The following is a 19,835-nucleotide window of genomic DNA, read 5'->3' as shown; positions in this document are numbered from 1 at the left end:
TTATTTTAAATTGTTGAAGATGGAGACCTCAGTGTTGAAAGTTTCCACTGCTTACATGTTTGCAGCTTCATTTTGTTGCACTTCTTCAACTGTTTGGAGGTAGTCACAGGCAGTGCATATAGAAATCAAACTCACATTAACCAAATAAATTTGATTAGCTGCATGCTGATAAAGTCAGGAGGGTGAGATGAGGGTTTGCATAGTGATATGGTACGGAGGATGAAGGTCATAAAGTTACAAAAAGGGGTGAAAAATTTTTACTTTACCTTAAATTAAGGTACTACTGATCTGAAATAAACAGCCGTGTGAACTAGAAGTCAAATTAGTGAAAGTTAGCCTCCTGAAATAAGGATATTAATTTTCTTTCTTAGATCAGTTTCTACTTGATCAAGGTACTGTTAAAAACTGAAGAAAATTCTACAGTTGCGCTTTTGCAGTTTCATTTTGTCTGGCTGGATAGCACATTTATAAAAATTACACTTCTTGTAAGAAAAATAAAAAAATGTCTTACATTGCAATTTTTTCTTAATTAAAAACTCAATCTGTCAAGAATAAATTAGTTAAAAATATAAATTATTCACACTGAAAATTAGAATATATATCAGACATTGCCATTAATCAGCCATTTAACTAGAATTGCCATGATATTACTAGGATTATAATTGAAATTTCTCTTTTTTTTTTATTTCTGAGGTGAAAAAATGCAGTTATTTAAGCCTTTCTCAATGAAAACACAACGGCATTTTTTTACTTTAGACAAATGGGGTAAATAAGATATCTTCAGTTATTCAAAGATGTCCATATGGAAACTGAAAACGTATCAATGACATTTTTTCAGCCAAAAAAGGCAAAGTAGCAGAAAAATCAGTGATGTGGCAGCTAGAGCCCTTAGCTGAGATGGAAGAAATCCGGTTTCAAGCAGGACTTTAAACTAGGTAAGTGTAGGCACTGGTTGAAAAAAGATGGCCTGAGTGGAGCATGTGTGGTTGAAGTCCAGCCTGATGAACTAGCCAGCCTAATCTCACTTCATCTTCTGTGGAGAGAAATCGTTCATTTAGGGCTTAATTCGTCTGGCCTATTTGTGATGTCTGCTTCACACAAGATGAATCGCTGCCCTGAGTAGATCATGTCAAGTGGGAAGGGAGCGCGGAGTGATTAGCTCAGAAATAGATGTCTACGTTTAATCCGGTTTTTCCAATCTCTTGCTCACGTTGGATGTTACATTAACAAAAATGACAGCCTCGCACATATTGTAGGACACTGGCTACGTAGCTGGAGCTTCCAGAGTGTTCACCTATGGTGCCTGAAGCTCCAGATGAGGTGAAGAGATGTAAGATACATTCTCTGTGTGTCTGTCAGTTAGAACTGGTGTATTTCTACAAACCACTTCAGTACCAATAAAACAACATTTTTGGAAGGACAGAGCTTTATTAGAAATATATTTTCAGCTCAGTGTTTGTTTCAACTCATGTGGCCTATCTGCTTCACTGAGAGGAGCATGAGACAGTTGGACTAGAAGGAGTACACGAGTGTTCAGCAGCCTTGCCAGGAGTAGCATAAACATTTCTTGATTTGGGGAGATGAGGTTTCAGCTGCCCGCCTCTGAGCGCCGGTGCCGGGGAAGGAGTATCGCTTTGTTTGGCAGCGTTGTTTCCTGTTCTCGAGTTGCTTAATATGCTCTTGGTTTTGCAACACGGCACGCAGGGAAAAGAATTCTTGGGCCAGTGGCTCTGCTCTTTCTTTACATCAGAAATCTTCTCTTTTCAGAAAACTAAAACCCCAGCAAACACCGCGCTAGGGGTTGAAAAGGCCTAGCTGAACATTGCAGCAGGTTGAGGCAAAAAATGTTTTTTGCCTTGAAAGCAAGTTTGCATGTCTCCTTATTCCCTTTCTCTAGCTAGCAGGAGACACTGCTGGGCAGGGGGGGGTTTCATGAAGCTTATCCTTTTTTTTGCTTTGAAAACTAGATTTTCAGCCTTCCCAGCACATTTTGGGAGTAAATCGCTGCTTTCTTCTCTGAACAGGTTAGGTAACTTTTGTTGGCCACATTTTTTTCCCCAGTAATTATACTTTGGGGGCCCTGTGTTACAACTTCTGCCTTGAACTGTTTTTGCAGAGCAACTGGCAGCACTGCTGAGGGGTTTCTTGGTGCTTTCCATTCTCTGTTCTCCCCTCAAATGCTTGCGCTTTTGTTAAATGCTGCCTGTTTGCCTCTAACCTACCATAGACAAATGATACATGTTGTCAAGTCTTGGACTTTTTGCCTAATACTGAATTTATTTTTCTGTGCGGAAAGTGCTAGTGAGAAAATACTGCAGCTGTTTAACCTGTATGAAATAGTGAAAAGACTATTTGTAGTGTGATTATTAAATATATTCAAAACAGGAAGCAGAAAGAGAGGGAAGAGAAATGGAAGTGCAAATGTAACTGCTTTTTATGGGGGGTTGGTTGGTGGGTTTTTTTTGTCATCCTCTCGTGGTGTTATGTAGATCCCCAACCAGATGGCTACTGGCTATAAGCTGTGTGTGGATTCACAGGATTTTAACTCCTCTGTTGGTTTCCCATCTGTCATAAACTCAGAAGCCGCAATCCAGAGACTGACACGCATGTCAGTGTCATCTTTAGCACACCGGCACACTTGCGCTCGAAGGCTGCGGCAAGAGCACAACCCTAGCGAAGTCAGAACGGTGTCTATTTTAATAACCATGCTGCTAGACTGGGGAGTAAAATTTCTTGTGGTCAGTTTAAACTGATGCTTTGACCCACGGGTGACCGCTGTGGTGGCAGCAGCCTCACACAAACACTGCCTGAGAAGTCTCCCCAAAAGGAGGTTTTTTCTGTTGTTGGAGCTCAGTGAAGACTGTAAAACCACACGTTGGTTGTGGTAGAAAATCTCATGTCTTAAAATAAAATAGCAGACCATCTTCAACAGAAGGAAGATGGTAAAAGTCAGAATCTCTCAGCACTGGAAGAATAGATGTGAAACAGCTAAAAGCAATACTATGGTCTTTCTTCACTTTAAAATGACCAAGTCAGGATTCCCTAGGTTTTTCCTTCAGCATATGTCATCACTTGGACAGACACATTCTGTTTCTGTTAATATAAGTGAAGAAGGGGAAAACCATCTCCGATTTCATGGTATAGGGTACAACAAGGCGTTGGACATTTCGGCTGTGGGCACTCACTGGGGCCTCAGCACCACTGAAACAAAGAAACCTGGCTCCTCAAAGTGAAAGAAGCTCTCATAGTCTTGCTTTATGTCATGTCATTCTCAAGAAAGCAAAATGAAAAATCAAATTTAACCGTTATGAAATAAGCATGAACAAGTGAAATAGAAATAGGGGCTGAGCACACTCTAAACCATTTTAGAATTAATTTCAGCAGGTACGTATATGAAAAAGAAATATGTACGTAAGCCTGTAAGGAAATTACTATTATGAAGTCTTCACAAATTTAGACTTGGTTTTCTTAATTAATGGATTTGACTTATGTGAGAATAAAAGTTACACCCTTGTGAGAAAATAACCACTTTCCTAAGGAGTAGCTGTCTGAAATCAAGCAATCTGGTAATCCAGCTTCAAAAATTCTGTCATGAACAAATTAACCTCTCCGTTTCCACTTTGGATTCAGTTTTGTAGGACAGGTTGCAGCTTAAGAGGATCATGAAGTGTTAGACTGTGCTTCAGGTGGTTTCCAGTGCTTGGTGAAGCAGCCGGAGTTAAACACCTCGTTCAGCATCAGGCATTGCCACGGGAGTCGTTCTGGACAGGTGCTTCAGCAGCACAGGGAACTCCAGGTCTTCTGCCTAGGTTGAAAGAGCACCACAGGACAAAGTAAGATGCTGATTGGAAATACCACCAGAACTCTAGCATTTTATTTCCTCTGTTTCCTGCAGAATATTGTATTGCAAATCCAAGCTTCAAGGCTTGCCGTTTGTTGTAACACCATAATGGGATACGCTTGCAGTTCGTTTTCTTTGGGTTAGGCAGAAAAGATTTCCGTAGAAATCACAACAGGAGGCTGTATTTCATGAATGACATTTTCTGAAACTTGTGTTAGGTTGATGGTTGGATTAGTTAATTTTGCTGGGCTTTAAACTCTGTTGGTAGCCACAGGGATGGCACGCTATTTGTTCATGCCCTGCACTTTCATGAATTTCCCTCTCCCTGTAGGGCAAAGTCTCTGTGTCAGAGCTCTGGCTCATTCATCTGCATTCAGGTTAAAGGAGTGAAATAAAAACTCAGCCAAATGTTGGCAGTAGACTAACTGAAATAATCTGAAAAATGAAGTCCTACTGCTGCTGACAAAATTATTAATCCTGTGTTTGCGTCTAAAGGAAACGATTGAGAAGAGAACAGTGTGGTCCTGTTGCCTTTGATAAACCTCAGCCTGAGATCACCATACAGCAGGAAGAGCTCTGGAGTGCTCAGGAAGTAATTTCCTCCCTGAAGGGCCTTTGGAGTCTGTTCTGTGTCGTCACCATCATCAGCTGTGCTTGAAAAAATGGGTTTCAGGTGCACCGGCCAGAGGAGAGGCAGGACGTATTTTTGCAAGAAGTCTCGTGATGTCACAGAGCTGCAGAGAGCACTTCTGTCTGTCTGGCCTGTAGCTTTACCATGTGCCATGGGAGTGCATAGCAATATAGTAGTGAATCGTTGGTCAAGGTAATAATTTTCTGACAGAAGCACTACAGAGCAGGTATAAAGTGCAAGAACCATGCTGATGTGAAATGGATTTTTGGTATCAAAAAAGTGCGTAATTCAGTTCACCTGCAACTGGTCTTAGAAAAGCCTTGAGAAGAATTCTCTACATTAAAAAAAGAAAGACATGTTGTAAGCTGGCTTCAGGTAAGACAAGATGAGATATAAGAGTTGGAATAATCTGAAAGTCATAGATAATAGAAAATGTATCAGAAGAGACCACGCTAGAGCTCCCACCAAGATCTTAGAAAGAAAAAGCTCAACAAATTTGAGACTGCAACCCAAAATAGCATGTATGGTGTTGGGAAAAAATTCTCTGCCAGAGAACCCCATTTGCCAACCTCCCCCATGCCATCAGCCACACCAAGAGCTGGTTAGAAAATGAAGTGATATATTCCTCCGGTCCTCACTCCTGTCTCTTTTAAACAACTTTTAGCAAGGAATGCTAACCTGCAATGGTAGGGCAGAGTTTTTTTCATGTTGGCTGTTAACCAGGTTTGCTGAGAAACTGATGCTATCTGAAGTAAACGCAACTTATTTTCATCATCTGACCAGTTTCTTCAGTAGATCTTTATTTCTTTTAATAATTTTTTGGCTTTTAAAGTTTCTCTTTATAAAGTTGTAGGATTGAAACTTACTTTTTATCATCTTTCCACTTTTCGTTTATCAACTTTTGCTGCAAGGATGAAAAGAAAAGGGTCATGGTTATACTTGGCTGTTTTCCACTTAAGGGTTTGTTTAGTTATGAATGCTGTTGTTTATCACTGTACATTGGTTTTCATGAAAACTGCTGTTCTCACGTGTCTGTAAATTGTCCTCTAGGCAAGCTTTGTCCTTGTCCAGGCATGAACGTTTTGGGGGGGGGGGGGGGGGAGCTGAGGGCGATCTGAAGTAAGAAAATGCAAATAAAATGAACTGCCTGCTTCTGAAGTATAAAAAAAATTGAAATGCCAATGGAAAAAAAAAAGACCAAAATGGACCTTTGAAATGGATAGGGATTAAGGCTTCACTAAGGAGTGATGATAGACTTGGTTTGGGGCAGGATAAGAGGAAAGCCTTATTGGAATGCATGTAATCAGTGAGTTCGGGTGCTGCGTGTGAAGGAGAGAACATACACCCCAAATGTGCTTCAGAGTGTTCTTTAAACCAGGTGTCTGTGCCCAGCCTAGGAAATACACTCTCTAAAAAACAGAGAGAAGAAAACCGAGCAAGGTGACGACTTGGGGAAAGGCTTCCAGTTCTGCAATGTATTATTCCTTTCTGTTGATCCTGTTTTGATGAACTGTCCCACAGCTGGGGGAGCATTGCAGGAAACTCTCAGGTCCATTATTTCTGACATTCACCTTGAATTTCAGAAGCAGGATCTAAAGCTCAGGTTTTACAATCTGATCCTCTCCCTGCCTTAAAGTTTCTTTTGATTAAAGCTGTAGAAGCCTGTAAGCTTTGGCAGTGTTTATCTTTGGCTCGTCTTACCTGCATTACAGATCAATATATTTTAACTGTGTAAGTTCTGAGAGTATTTCTGAAGGTTTCCAAGGGTAAGCCCAGGCATTTTGGGCTTGAAGGCGCTTCGGTTTGGAAACCATAGTCAGTTCAGAATTGCACTTGTTTTCTTAACATAGTACCAGCTTTCCCCGAGATGACTGTTGACAAAAGAAACTATACTCTGAGCTAATGTCGCTCGTAGCCTGACTTCTGGAGAAAAGAGGTCACGCCTGCATAACACACTGACTTTCAATAATTCAATATCTGAGCAGTTTTAGAAGTTGTGTAGTTGTGCTTTTATTTATAGAGAGGGAGAGGCCAAAGAGAATAGCTTTGAAAGAAACAAGTTCAGGCAGTCTTCATTTTTAAGGAGCAACAAAAATTGATTCAGCTGCCTTTTGTCAATAAAAATGCGGTCTGGTGGAGGAGCAGTTTTTACAAACATCTAAGGTTTAAGTCCTGTTGCTAGCAGCAGAATCACAATTTGTGCTTTAAAGGTACTGTCAGTTGTGTGTCATTCAGAGAAAGACAAGAAAAACCAGCAATTTGGAATCTCACGTTACACTGCAAAAAGGCAACATCAACTTCTTCTTTTACCATATAGCTTACATGATCTGCAATGAATTTACCTTTTTTTGTGATCTAGTGCTTTTCCATATATTCCTAATTCTTTGACCTGGAAAATGTATCTCTCATTGTTTAGTGTGAAACTGACTTTATGTGGAATTACATTCCCCACTAATATACCAGGAAAAGTCATTTATTTATTTATGTCATCATACCTTATGTATTATACCTTATTTACTGACGGAGAAATGTATTGCATCAGTGCGGTTGAGGCTTACAGAATAACCAAGCTGCTTAGCTTTCAGAACAGAAAGGAAGATGATGATCAAAAGCTTGCTTTCGGAGAAAGAGCTACTCTTCTCATTTACCTTTGTTAGCATTTTCTAAGATGCCTTCCACCTCTCACTTTTATTAGAGGGAGTTGCAGAATCAAAGTGGCATCTATTTATCATCCAAACCGAAATTCCAGCCGTCACCACCGGCCTTCTTTGGCCATGATTTTTCCCCTTTTACGAGCAAGTGAGCATTGGAGCCTGTCAGGATGCATAGCTGCATGAATCATCTCTGCTCGCTACAGCCAAACAAGTGGACAGGAAGCATCTATTTACTAAGGGCTGGTCTACATGGGGAAATAGCTCAGACTGCTCATTAGGCGTTAACTCCTTCCACGGATTCTCCTCGAGCATTTTTGTGTAGTTTACCTTTAGGCTGCGTTGGAAAATATGGAATTTTGTAGTGGGTGTAGTTAAACCACAGAAAGTCTGTATTAGCATGCAGCATGGCTTCAGAACATGATCCTGTCTCCACGTGTCACTTAATCTTCTGTAACTGACCCTCTTCATGCTCTTAGTCTGTGGCAAATGGAAGGTAAAACGTGTTAGTTCAAGCCTCTTATATAAAGGCATGTGTGTAATTTGCTTCTGTGTCCATGTGTCTGTGCGTTCATACAGGGGAGCCAGAGCATCGCTGATAGCAATTTGGGTGCTAGTGAGTTTTTTAATAACTCCTGAAGTAAACAGATCCAACGAGAACTCACTATTTTTCAGTCAAGATAGGGGACAAGAAGTGTGTAGGATGATCTTCTACACCTTGTATGAACGATCTGTTATTTAGTGATGTTGAAGTTCGTCGTGTTGGACCGTCTTTTGCACAGAAAATTTCTTTGAACAAAGATGAGTAGTCTTCTGGAGACGAGCAACTTAAAGGCTGTTTAGTACTAGTGTATCATCATCCTGGAAATGAGGGGCTTTGTTACTATGGCAGCTGAGCTTCATGAGAAACTTGCATCACTTTACAAGAACTGTATTTTTAAAGCAATTTATACTAGTGCAAGCTCCATTGTGGAAACTATTTAATGTAGCTTAATTTCATTAACTAAGCCTTAGCCAAACCACTCTAAATTGTTTTTTAATTGAAATTGCATTCATTCAGAAGTTTGCTAAATGCATTAACAGTATGTGCATTTTCAGTGGTGGAATAGAATAGAATAGAATAGAATAGAATAGAATAGAATAGAATAGTTCAGTTGGAAGTGACCCTCAACGATCTAGTCCAACTGCCTGACTGGTTCAGGGCTGACCAAGTTAAAGCGTGTTGTTAAGGGCAGTGTCCAAACGCCTCTTAAACACTGACAGGCTTGGGGCATCGACCACCGCTCTAGGAAGCCTGTGCCAGTATTTGACCACTCTCTCGGTAAAGACGTGCTGCCTCATGTCCAGTCTGAACCTCCCCCGGCACAGCTTTGAACCATTATTTTCTCATGTAACCAAAACTCCTGTGGTTCTGGATGTTCCTACGTAACTGTTAATTTTGTTACTAGCTATAAAGAAATACATATTTCCCATGTATTTAATACCTATTAAAAGTTGAAATATCAAGGAAAATACTGCTTATTTAAAAAGATTAATTTTGAACCTGTACACATGAAAAATTGCATTGAGACAAATCGTCAGCAGAAAATACATGATATGCTGCAGTTTACCTAGGGACATTACCTGGAGTAAAACAGGATGACCGCTACCAAAAAAAAAGTAGCAGACTGAAAGAAGTTGGTGTAGCTACATTGCTAGTAACAGATTTGGCTCTTTTGACTATATTACTGTCTTTGGCATCTGTGCTCTTCTCCAAGCTAACTTTGCTAGATAAAGTTTTATTCACTGATTTCTGCCAGGTGGGAACAAAGGATAATTTTCTTCCAGTTTTTAGGACAGCATTTGCTATTTTCTGTGAAATTCCAGACTGGGGTTGGCTGGAGGGGCAGCGGAATACAGGATTACGTTTTAACCATGTACATATATTCGTCTTAGGTAGCAAACAACACCACTTTGACAGCCTTTGTTTGGGGTGCATGGCTATTATTTTGTCTTTCTCAGCAGCTGTTGTTGGTGCTTCATCTCAGGTTTTATTATACTCCATTTACAGTGACTTACACTTAGCCTTTCTTAGAAATTCTCTCTTGGGATGGCGCCTCAACATTTGTGTCAAGTTCTCTCTAGTAGGGCAAGTTAATTAAACAGGAAAGTCCAGGTTTGGTTTCAAAAGAAAAAGAAAGAGACTTGTACTCTTTGTATACTGATGATTCAGAATGTTTGAGCTTAAAATTCAAGTATCATATGCCTTAGCATCAGTGAAGGACACTTACTTAATCATTTTGAATGAAATACAATACAAATGAAGTAAATGCAACATCAGGGATTAAAACAGACCTTACCCATACGTGTAGTAAAAGTATTCTTGGAGCCTTTAATTCTGTACTGTCCTTGGCTCTGATTTCTGTAGTGGCTCACTGCCATCTTGGAATGGCACAAGGTAATAGCAAAAGCTTTCTTGTAGTCTACGTACTGAAGTTGGAAAAAAAAAATTAAATTGCAGAAAGAAGCTGAACACTGCAGTTTTGTATTCATGTAGTCCTGTTTTCTGACTGTAGTGTACTTTATGGAGCTGTGCAAAACCTCACTCAAAAAGTTGTGTAACGTCAAGGTTACAAGCCTAGCAATCAGGAAATGCAAAAGGTAGGGGTGCGCCTAACAGCACAATTATTTCCCTTGCACATGTGAAATACTTAGGATAACTATGGTAATAAACATCTCTTTTGAACAGACCGTGTGCGCCTTTATCTAACAGTGAAATGAAAAGTTTTTCATTAGGAATGACACACATACAACATCCAAAAATCTTCTGTAGTTTAATAACTTTCAAGATGACAGCATGAATTAATCTCCTAATACAAAAAGGCGCACTGAAGGATTCCGTAACTGTTATTAATTTAAAGTCTAATTTTCTGAGTTTAATTAACAAATTTTGCCTATTTCAGCCACAGGCATTTGTTACATCTTTCGACTTTGGTGTCATTGAACACCCCCCTAAATTTTCCATTGTGAGGATGTGGAAGAGCAGTCAGCAGTTGAAAGTTTACTCCAAAACCCTGGAAAGTCAGCAGAAAGGCATTTGTTGATTTTAGTGGATTGGGATTAAGTCCAGAATAAATATCTAATGATAGCAAAACACTTGCTGGTTCTTAAACATTTGAAAATTACTTTGTATGCAAAGTCTATGTTTCTGATAGCCTGCACTCTTGCAGAAGAGGGTCTCCTGCTACCAGGTGCCCAGCTGATCCTAGGTTATGCTCGTAATATAGCATGCTCAGGAAAAAAAGAGAATGGTAGGCAAAATGTGCGATTGCTTTTGCCAAAAGCTTAGTCCTCACCCTAGCAGCTACTCCCCACACTTCTGGATCGCTAGATCTGGAAGGCAGTCCTGACGTTAAACTTTCTTTTGTTCCCCCCCCTGCCCCGATGACCTTTATTTCTGCTCAGTCAAAACATTTTCTCGTGCACTTTCCATGTGTAAAATCAGGGGAATTACCACTTTTGCTCACAGTTGTGTTAGGAGAGGAAGACTAAATTTAGAGTTTACCCTCCCACTAAACTGGTGATGAAAGATATGTTGTAACAGCAGTTTAAATTGTAAACGATAAACTCGCAGAACTTCAGAGTACAACAAAGACCTGAATAAGGTCCAGGGACCCAAACTCTACATCAGCTCGCAAATTTGTAATCTGGATTTTAATTGGAAACTCCGATTTAATAGAAGAGCAAAGCACTAAGCATTTGGAACTACTTGTACTGTTATATATACCATATATGCTATATGCTACTTGTATACTGATATATACAGTGTTATGCTTACTATAAAAAGGTACACTTCAGGAAGTAGTAGAGCCCTTATTATAGTGTGCATATAAATATGAAGCTAAGTCTGTGTCCAAGTTTCCTAACCACCCAAACTCAGCCACTGTCATGGCATGAAAGCCACAAAAACTAGGATTGAACCTAGCTTGCTCCTCCTGTTGAGCCTGAAATCTTTTCAGCGTCTGGTGTGGAAGAAATAATAGCAAGCTCCGGGGATGCGGGACTGAAAGGCAGAAACTAGCAGCTGAGCAGTGGCAAGGATCAACTTCTTAAACTGTCTTTCCTTTGCAATTAACTGCATACCGAATCTCAGCCAAATGGTGGCTAATAGCAGGGATGAAGTTTAACCTGTTTGACTTTCACTGAAAGGGACGAGCGCCACAGGTAGCCTCACTTACAGGGAAGCACGAACAGGAGATTTAACAAGTTACTACTTGTCAGCTCTTAATTAGCAGCTCCCATCAGAGCAGCAGCACCCAACTGCAACACCGTCTGCTTCAGTGCGAAGTCCAATTCATTAGTTAGATTTTTCAGAAGCATCGTATTTTGCTTGGACTGTGGTATTTAACAGCTAAAGCACGGCAAGATCTGACTTTCTTCCAGTTGTTTTTGTCTGCAGGGAGAGTTTCTAGCTAAACTTAGTACCTGATAGTACCTGCTAAATTGGATGCAAGCAGCAGGTCAGGCGGTTTCTTGGGCTAAATCCCTAGACATGCTGCAAGGTGATTTTTGTTTATTTTGCGTTGACTTGCAGTGCAGATTTCCATACCCTCTACTATTGCAACAGACAGCTCTGTAGCATTCAGTTTGGCTGAGTGTGTGTCTAGCTACTAGTAGCCTTGCTGTTTTGACAGTGTCTGGTTTGCCTCTGCTGTAAGATTGCCGCCGCATGGCAATGCGCACTTCGCTATGGGCTTTTGAGAAGATAAACCACGCTGTGTGTATTCATAAGGTGAAGCGCGGTTTGTTGAGCCTGCCTGTAAGAAATGTGGGTAACATTTATCTCTTGAGGAAAGTTGTGTACAATGAAGTGGTATATTTATCAAAATATTGTACATAGGACATTTAAAAGGGATTTAAAGTATAAAATATAGTAAACCTTACTCGGATTGCAGTGAGGAACAGTTAGAGAGTTGAAAATTGAGCAGATAAATTATTTGCTTTAGGCCCAGTGTGAATGAGCATGTGATGGCAGTGTGAGCTGGCATGGCAGCCACACAAAACTTCCTTTATTTGGATAATCCTTCTTATATTCTGCAGGACCGATGAATGTCTAGAAAACCTAAGACACATCCTGATGATATAAATTCTTATATCTTTGATTTTTAGCCATCTTTTGATTGTCAGCCTTTCTCTAAGAAGCTGCATCCTACCATAACCTTGCTAGCAGAATGTGACAGAAAAAAGCATGAAGCAAATAGTTTCGTATGGACAGGGGATACCACAGCTAAACAAGCATGATGGCTGTCAAATTAGCGTTTACTTCAGCTTTTAGTTTTTCTTTCCAGGATATTGAAATGGATGCTGTAATGAAAGAGGGGGATGAGAAACGTCTTCAAGAATTTATATGTTAATGTACGTTTCAGTATTGTGGTTTTAAGGAGCCTCTGGAGTTCTGACTTCTTTAAAACACTGCATGGATGAATCAGCCTCTTTCGGTACTTAACCTCTAAGCCATAGATTCTTAGACATACTCTCACGCACTGGACGTTTATGCTTGTTCCCTTGCGTGTGTGTGTGCACCCACACATAACCAAATAATCAGGAGTGATAAATACAGATTTAAGAATCTAATGTGTCTCCCATTAAACTTTAAACTATTATTTGCCTGAATAAGTTGTGTGTGTTGGAGCACTGCGAGCATTGTCTGCTGCTTGGAAGTAGCACTCCAAAGCATTTTATAAACTATTAACAGGTTGATACAAGTTATCTTTAAGATTTTTCAGTAATACAGAAAACGGCTTAAATTTTTGCAGGGAGTAAACTGTTGTGGTTAGTTTTACCATGGAGGAAGAGTGACAGTGCAGTGAACAGCAAGAAATATGCCACAGTCTTTTAATTTTTAACGTAAAAAAGGCTTCTGCACCATGCAATTAAAAGATGAAAATAATGCTAAAGTGGTATGGGCTTTTTCAGAAGAAAAAAAAATAATCTGGTTTTATATTTTTCGAAGTGTGGTTTCTAAGAACTGCTGTTTCAACAGTGGAGTGTCAACTCTGAGTTTAACAAAAGTGCCCTTAAATAGTAAACCAAAGCTATAAAAATGAAACATATACTCTTTGAAGGCAGAACACATGCTAAAATTATTAGATCTTACCAAAAAAAGAGGAGCAGAATAAAACCTGTGTGATTTCGGTGTCCCGTGTGTAAGAATCCTCGTTGCTTTTATTAGTGGACAAAGAGGGGGAAGAGCCATGGCCGTGCCTGTGCAAGCCGTGGTGGGGAGCAGCGGGGTGGACATCTGCAGCAGCTGTGATTTGGGGGGCTGCTTTGGAGTGGGTCCAGTCTGCTCCCATGGAGCGAGCTCCTGTGGCGGCCGGGGCCGGGGAGGCGCAGGCCCACACCGTGGGCTGGAGTTAGCCATGGCACAGGGCATAGTGTTTGCATGCTCCAAGCCAGAAAAGCGTGATAAGGATGAGGCAGGAGGGTACTCAGGAAATTTGTTCCAAAAGCTCACTCCAAAAGAAATGGGGAGCCCATAGGGCCTTTGCAGGGAGCGGCCTTCCTCTGCCCGCTGGTGGCCATCTTAGGTGCAGCTCTGCAACCACTGGGCTTCAGGAACTCACAATTACAGCGATCCTTCGCTCTCCCTGTCTCAGATGTGGGCTTCTTCTCCCACCCCGAGACACAAGAGGGAATTCCTCAGCCCCAAAGGTCAGCTGTTTCTTTGGCTGCACAGCGGGGACGCGGGGCCACGCGGAAGCAGCAGATGGGTTCCCCGGGGCCCTGCCCTGCGCTGGGGCCCTCGGGCCCAGGCGTCGCAGGGGGTGAGAGAAACCCACCTCCTTCCACTCTGCCAGGCGCACCGAGTGCCGCTCTCACGTGGGCAGCCATATGCCAGGCTGCCAAAAATAGCGGTTATTTTTAAAGTAGTTGGGATAACAGGACCCACTTCATTTATGACAAAATAAACTGAGAACTGGTCTGTTGGTTTGCCCTGTTATCAGGGTCGAGAATGGTGAGTGTTTCCTCCTTGATCCTCACATGTGGACGTGATACTGCGTGAGAGGCTCTGTGTCCAGCCTGTCGGCTGCTGTATCAGCCAACAGGTTTTCAAGCAGATACTTTGTAGAGAGCTAGAATAAAAAGAGCGATACCACTTTAGTCATTTCTGCTTTGGGAAAGGAGTTTTATGCTAAGAGAGTAGGGCTATAAAGATTGACATGGTAGTGTCTAACCCTTCTTTATATTTTACAGGTGTATTTTGCTTAAGGATTAAATTCTACAAATTAGCATATGTTTCTCTAACAAATTAGGAGGGTTTTTTTGCTTGTAATGTCCTCATGTTCTGTGAAATGAATGCAGAGGAGCTCACAGGGATGCAGGGTCTTTTCCCACTATTCCCAACAGAGGCTTTCTTTCTCTGCATCATTCTTAGGTGATGCTATCTACTGATGGTCACTCTCAGCTGCGTGTCGGTCATACTTCTCATCCTTCCCTCAGAAATATATTCTTGGCCTTTCTTTTCTGGGAGAACTATCCCGTTGCCCTTGCTTTAAATTGCAGCGAGATTTTTAAAGCAGAAACGTGGGGTCGATGTGTGAGCACACCGTGTCTCCGTGAGCGCCGCTCTGTTCTGCCCTTCCCTGCTATCTCCCGTGGCCAGAGATGCCTCACGCACCAGATACAGTTGCAGCTGCATGTGCACATACCAAATTATGTCATCTTTTTTTCTTTCTTTTTTTTTTTTTCCTAAATGGGCTACATAATGTGAAGTGTAATACTGTGAAATCATTTCTCGTCCTTTATAATAGAGTGTTGCACTTTATTTCATTACACCTGTAGGGTGAGTGGGCGTTGCTGAGCTAATATCGGATCTGAAACTTGACAGCCCTCTTTGACAAGTACCTGCATGTCCCATGGACTTGAGAATTGCATTGCTGCAACTGATGGAATATATGAATCTGTTCAATTTTTGTGAATTTGAAAGGAGTGATGCTTTTAATATTTAAATTTGCATCTTTAACATTGCACAGATGGTGTAATGTTTTTGCATTTTTTTAGATTATTTTAGGTTACTGAAATTAATATTCTGCTAGTTACAAGTATCCGCATGCATACCACAGAGTTCATTTTGAGGACAGAGCTCTAAATTAAGTTATAGACCTTGGTAACAGTCATAAATCAGTCATTTTTTTTCATTGAGAAAGTGGTGGCACTGAAAGTAAGTTATTTAGTGATCAAAGCATCGTTAAGGGATTCGGTGCATCTAGTAGAGCTGTAGGCAATTTATGGCTCATCTGTACTCATTACCTCGAGCTTTTGGAAAATTTGTAAACAAAGCCAGATGCTCATTATGTTCCCATTCAGGGTTGGTTAGATGGGTAAATGCCATCAGAAGCACTTTGGTCCTGTTGGCTTTTAGCATGTTACAGGAAATGGAATTGCTCCAAAATATTTTTTTAAATATTTATCATCCCTGAAAATATACTCTAGGTTCTGCTCATAGAAAGGATTTTTTTAAATAGCTGTAAATAAAAAAAATATGAAAGTAATGCTCTGAGAACTATATTGTGCACTAAACTGTGTTTTTTTCTGTGTCAGAGTTCATGCTTACACCGTGTGCTGTAGTCAAGTACCAGTCACCCTTTTGTAAGGGTTTCAGGCAATGCAGGAGGCTGAGGAAGCTTCAGGCTAGGGTAGCTTCTGCGTTTTCATAACCAGTTTGATACATTAAGTCGTTTGCTATTGGTTTGATAATTTTTACTGCTCACATTATGTCTTCGGTTTAGATCATGTGATGTGAAAGGGATTCTTGTAAACTACTTTTTTTGCTTTTTACTGCTCTTTAAGCATAAGGAAACACTGCCATATACAGATTGAATTGCTATAGTTTAACAAAATTTTCCTTGTAAGCATATTTATTGCAATATGATCATCATGTAATCAATTTCATAATTCATGATTAACTTTTTGGTGTATTTTTTTTATTTATCGGCTGCAGCTGACCAAGTAAACAGGTCATGGCACGCTTAACGAAGAGACGACAGGCAGATACAAAGGCTATCCAGCATCTTTGGGCAGCTATAGAAATAATCCGGAACCAGAAGCAAATTGCTAACATTGACCGTATTACAAAGTAAGTGATCTGTTCCAAAAAAAGTCTTGATGAGGGGGAAGGTTGATGCTATTAAAAGCCCTGGGAAACAGAAGTAAACGTTGTGAGAGACTGTGAAAGAGTTACAGGCACTTCTGTGTTACTAAGTATCTAATTATAATAAAAAACCTTGTAGAAGTGAACATCTAAAGATCTCAAGTGAGGTTTAATCCATGGAACTGAGATCTTATTCACCCTGGTTTTGGTTTTTTATAAAGATCTTTAGGAAATATGCAACATTTATAGTACTTGAACTGAGTTTAGCATGTCAGAGTTCTAGTCACTTGGTAGCATGGTCAAAATACAAGAAGTAGATAGAACAGTAAAGGAGAGTAGAGCAATAAAATTTGTAAATAATCTAATTCTTTAAGAAAATGTGATAGGCCAGTGGAGAACTCTTTTCCAGAAGGCAAAGGTAAACCTGAAGTGTTAGGTTGCTCAGACAAATAAGGTGTTGTATTTACTGAGGTGAGCATAGGATGCTATTAAAGAAGACATGAGATGATTACCACCTATGCTTAATGCTATAGTTGGTATTAAAATAATCTTCAAAATGTATTAGGTGCTGTATACACAGAAATATATATTCTTTGTTCTGTGGAGCTTGCAATGTGTAAAAAGGTCTACAGTATTAAAATACCTTTGAAGATAACTTGGAGTAGCCATTGTAATAAAAACCGAGGGAGGTTTTGTGCCTTTCTCTGCTTTGTCTGCCTTTCCAGGCCAACATGTACATCACGTTCGTCAAAGTAATCAATATGAATAATTTAAAAGAGCAGAAGTAACCAGCTGGCAACTCTTCCGTTGCCAGAACCAATGTGAACTGGTAATGAGGCCAGAAACCACTAAAGGGGAGAGTTATAAACAGGTGAAAATCAGTGTAACATGGTCTACAGACAGAGTTTGGAAGCTCTGGGGTAGAAGTGACAGGCAAAACTGATTTCATAAAAGGAAGAAGTGTAACAGTTTAGGTTCCCCAAACTTAGCAAACAATAAACAAGAAAAAGAAAAAAGATTGCGTCCCAAATGATTTAGTGTGTACCTGGCTCCTACAACAAATCAAAATGCACCATTAAACTGAAAAGCACCTTCCCAGAGATAGAGAGTTCCAAACAGGCTTGAGAGGGCCCCACCAAAGCTACTCTATCACTCCCCCTCCTTAGCTGAACAGGGGAGAGAAAGTATAATGAACGGCTCATGGGTTGGGATAAGGACGGGGAGAGATCACTCACCAGTTACCGACACAGGCAAAACAGACTCGACTTGGGGAAAAATTAATTCAATTTATTACCAATCAAATCAGAGTAGGGTTATGAGAAATAAAACCAAATCTTAAAACACCTTCTCCCCACCCCTCCTTTCTTCCCGGGCTCAACTTCACTCCCAAATTCTTTACCTCCTCCCCACCTTAGTGCCGCAGGGGGATGGGGAATGGGTGTTGCGGTCAGTTCATCACACATTGTCTCTGACGCTCCTTGCTCCTCATATTCTTCCCTTGTTCCAGCATGTGATCCCTCCCACAGGAGACAGTCCTCAACAAACTTCTCCAATGTGAGTCCTTCCCATGGGCTGCAGTTCTTCACGAACTGCCGCAGCGTGGGTCCCTCCCATGGGGTGCAGTCCTTCAGGAACAGGCTGCTCCAGTGTGGGGTCTTCCACGGGGTCACAAGCCCTGCCAGCAAAGCTGGCCGTTGTGGGCTCCTCTCTCCACGGGGCCACAGATCCTGGCAGGAGCCTGCTCCAGTGTGGCCTCCCCACGGGGTCACAGCCTCCTTTGGGCATCCCCCTGCTCCGGTGTGTGGTCCTCAGTGGGCTGCAGGTGGAGATCTGCTCCACCATGGGCCTCCATGGGCTGCAGGGGAACAATCTGCCTCACCAGGGTCTTCTGCACGGGCTGCAGGGGAATCTCTGCTCTGGTGCCTGGAGCACCTCCTCCCCTCCTTCTGCACTGACCTTGGTATCTGCAGAGTTGTTTCCCTCGCATACTCTCACTCCTCTCTTCAGCTGCAGTTGCTGTTACTCAGGGTTTTTTTCCCCTTAAATATGTTATCCCGGATGTGCTACCACCGTCCCTGGTGGGCTCGGCCTTGGCCAGCGGTGGGTCTGTCTTGGAGCTCTACCGGACACAGGGGAAGCTTCTGACAGCTTCTCATAGGAGCCACCCCTGTAGCCCTCCACTACCTAAACCTTGCCATGCAAACCCAGTACAAGGTTGTGCTTGAGTTTCAGGATGCTTTAAAGCATATATTTGCATCATGTCTCCAAGGAGACAAGTGGGTAAACTAATGCTGTACACTTTCCATTTTAACATTTCAAATTACTTGCTCCAGGCCATGTATTAGCTGAGTTTGTTAGCTGTTACGCTCTTTTTGTATGTAATAAAGGGAGACAGGCACGTTTAGCTGGGGATTCGTCCCACTCTTACGAGAGATGCCTATTTTAAGATGGTGCGAATAACATTCAGCTGGGTAAGGTTAGGTAAGACAAATCCTACAGTTACAAGCAAGACTGAGAAAACAAGTAATTAGCTACCAGAAAGAGAAGTATTGCTCTTAGTAATTGAAGAGTAGTTTCATTTTTTAAAAAACAGTCTAGATCCAGATTGTATGACTCATCTCTAATCAGGAGAAAAATAAGTGACTAAACAGAGATGCAGGCAGCCTTAGTACTTTGAGAAAGACATGCAGGGTGATAGCATTGAAGAGTAATCTAAAAATGCTTGGACACTGTAAATGCTCCGTGTGCACATCAGTGAGAAGAGTGATAAACAGTGATCTAGTTTGTATTAAATGATTTTTTTAAGGAGCTAACTGTTGGCAAGAAAGAGGTAAAGACCTTGGAGTTGCTTTACAGTACTAGTCATTGATGAAGAAACACAGATGACTTGGTAAATGAGTATGCCTATTATGTAATATTCAAAATAAAGTTCTGAAATTAGCAGGGAGTCAGAGTATCTCTTCTGATGAAAACTGAGCAGCTGATGTATTCTTCCAGGCTCAGAGATCATTTGGTCAAGTACAACTGCAATTCCTTAAAAGATAAATCAGTGTCTGGGCACATAGGCACATGTATGAAAAATAAGAAAGATCAAAATCAAACAAGTGTTAAGAAGTGAAAATTGTGACCATATACACATAGTTGGAGCTGAAGGGAGGATTCTAATGCTTGGATTAGTAACATTTTTTAGAAGGGTTAATACCTCTTGAGGTCGACTGAAAGAGTGACTTTGCATGTTATAATTATTTGCAAGTAATAATGACAATGAAATTCATGGAAGCATATCTTATTCCTGAGTAAGGATATAGAAAACCAGCAAGATAATCTTTTTTTATGAATACGTGTTTAAGATAAGTGACAATCATCCTACCTTGTCATATAGTGAATGACAAATGTGTACTTTCAGAGAACTTCACAAGTTGAAAAGATGATTCATGATTTGATTTTTGATTTTATTTTCTTTTTGCCATAGTTCGAAGGTTCATTTGTTACTAGAGAAAAGTTGTCCTGTATATTTTGTGACCTGTTAGTCCAAACACCTTCAGAGCAGAATCTCTATTGCTTTCTTCATCAGATGGT

At 40.9% G+C, this 19,835-nt stretch overlaps 1 protein-coding gene across 8 annotated transcripts in view; it reads left to right on the top strand.

Moving 5' to 3' along the window:
• Positions 1 to 19,835, top strand: part of ZMYND11 (zinc finger MYND-type containing 11) — a 109,146-nt gene that overhangs the window by 30,126 nt on the left and 59,185 nt on the right. For 7 of the 8 annotated variants that reach the window (XM_075419742.1, XM_075419744.1, XM_075419747.1 and 4 more), the window contains one exon: positions 16,107 to 16,241. The exons of the other annotated variant lie outside the window; for it this stretch is intronic. In XM_075419742.1, coding sequence (XP_075275857.1) covers positions 16,126 to 16,241 — 116 coding nt within the window. In that variant the 5' untranslated portion in view covers positions 16,107 to 16,125. The remainder of the gene's footprint in view (positions 1 to 16,106; positions 16,242 to 19,835) is intronic. 8 annotated transcript variants of the gene reach the window in all.

This window comes from Opisthocomus hoazin, chromosome 4 (assembly GCF_030867145.1).
Source record: "Opisthocomus hoazin isolate bOpiHoa1 chromosome 4, bOpiHoa1.hap1, whole genome shotgun sequence".
In the NCBI taxonomy this organism is placed as follows: Eukaryota; Metazoa; Chordata; class Aves; order Opisthocomiformes; family Opisthocomidae; genus Opisthocomus; species Opisthocomus hoazin.
Note: the sequence above shows the minus strand (reverse complement) of the source record. Positions and strands in the feature narration are given on the sequence as shown.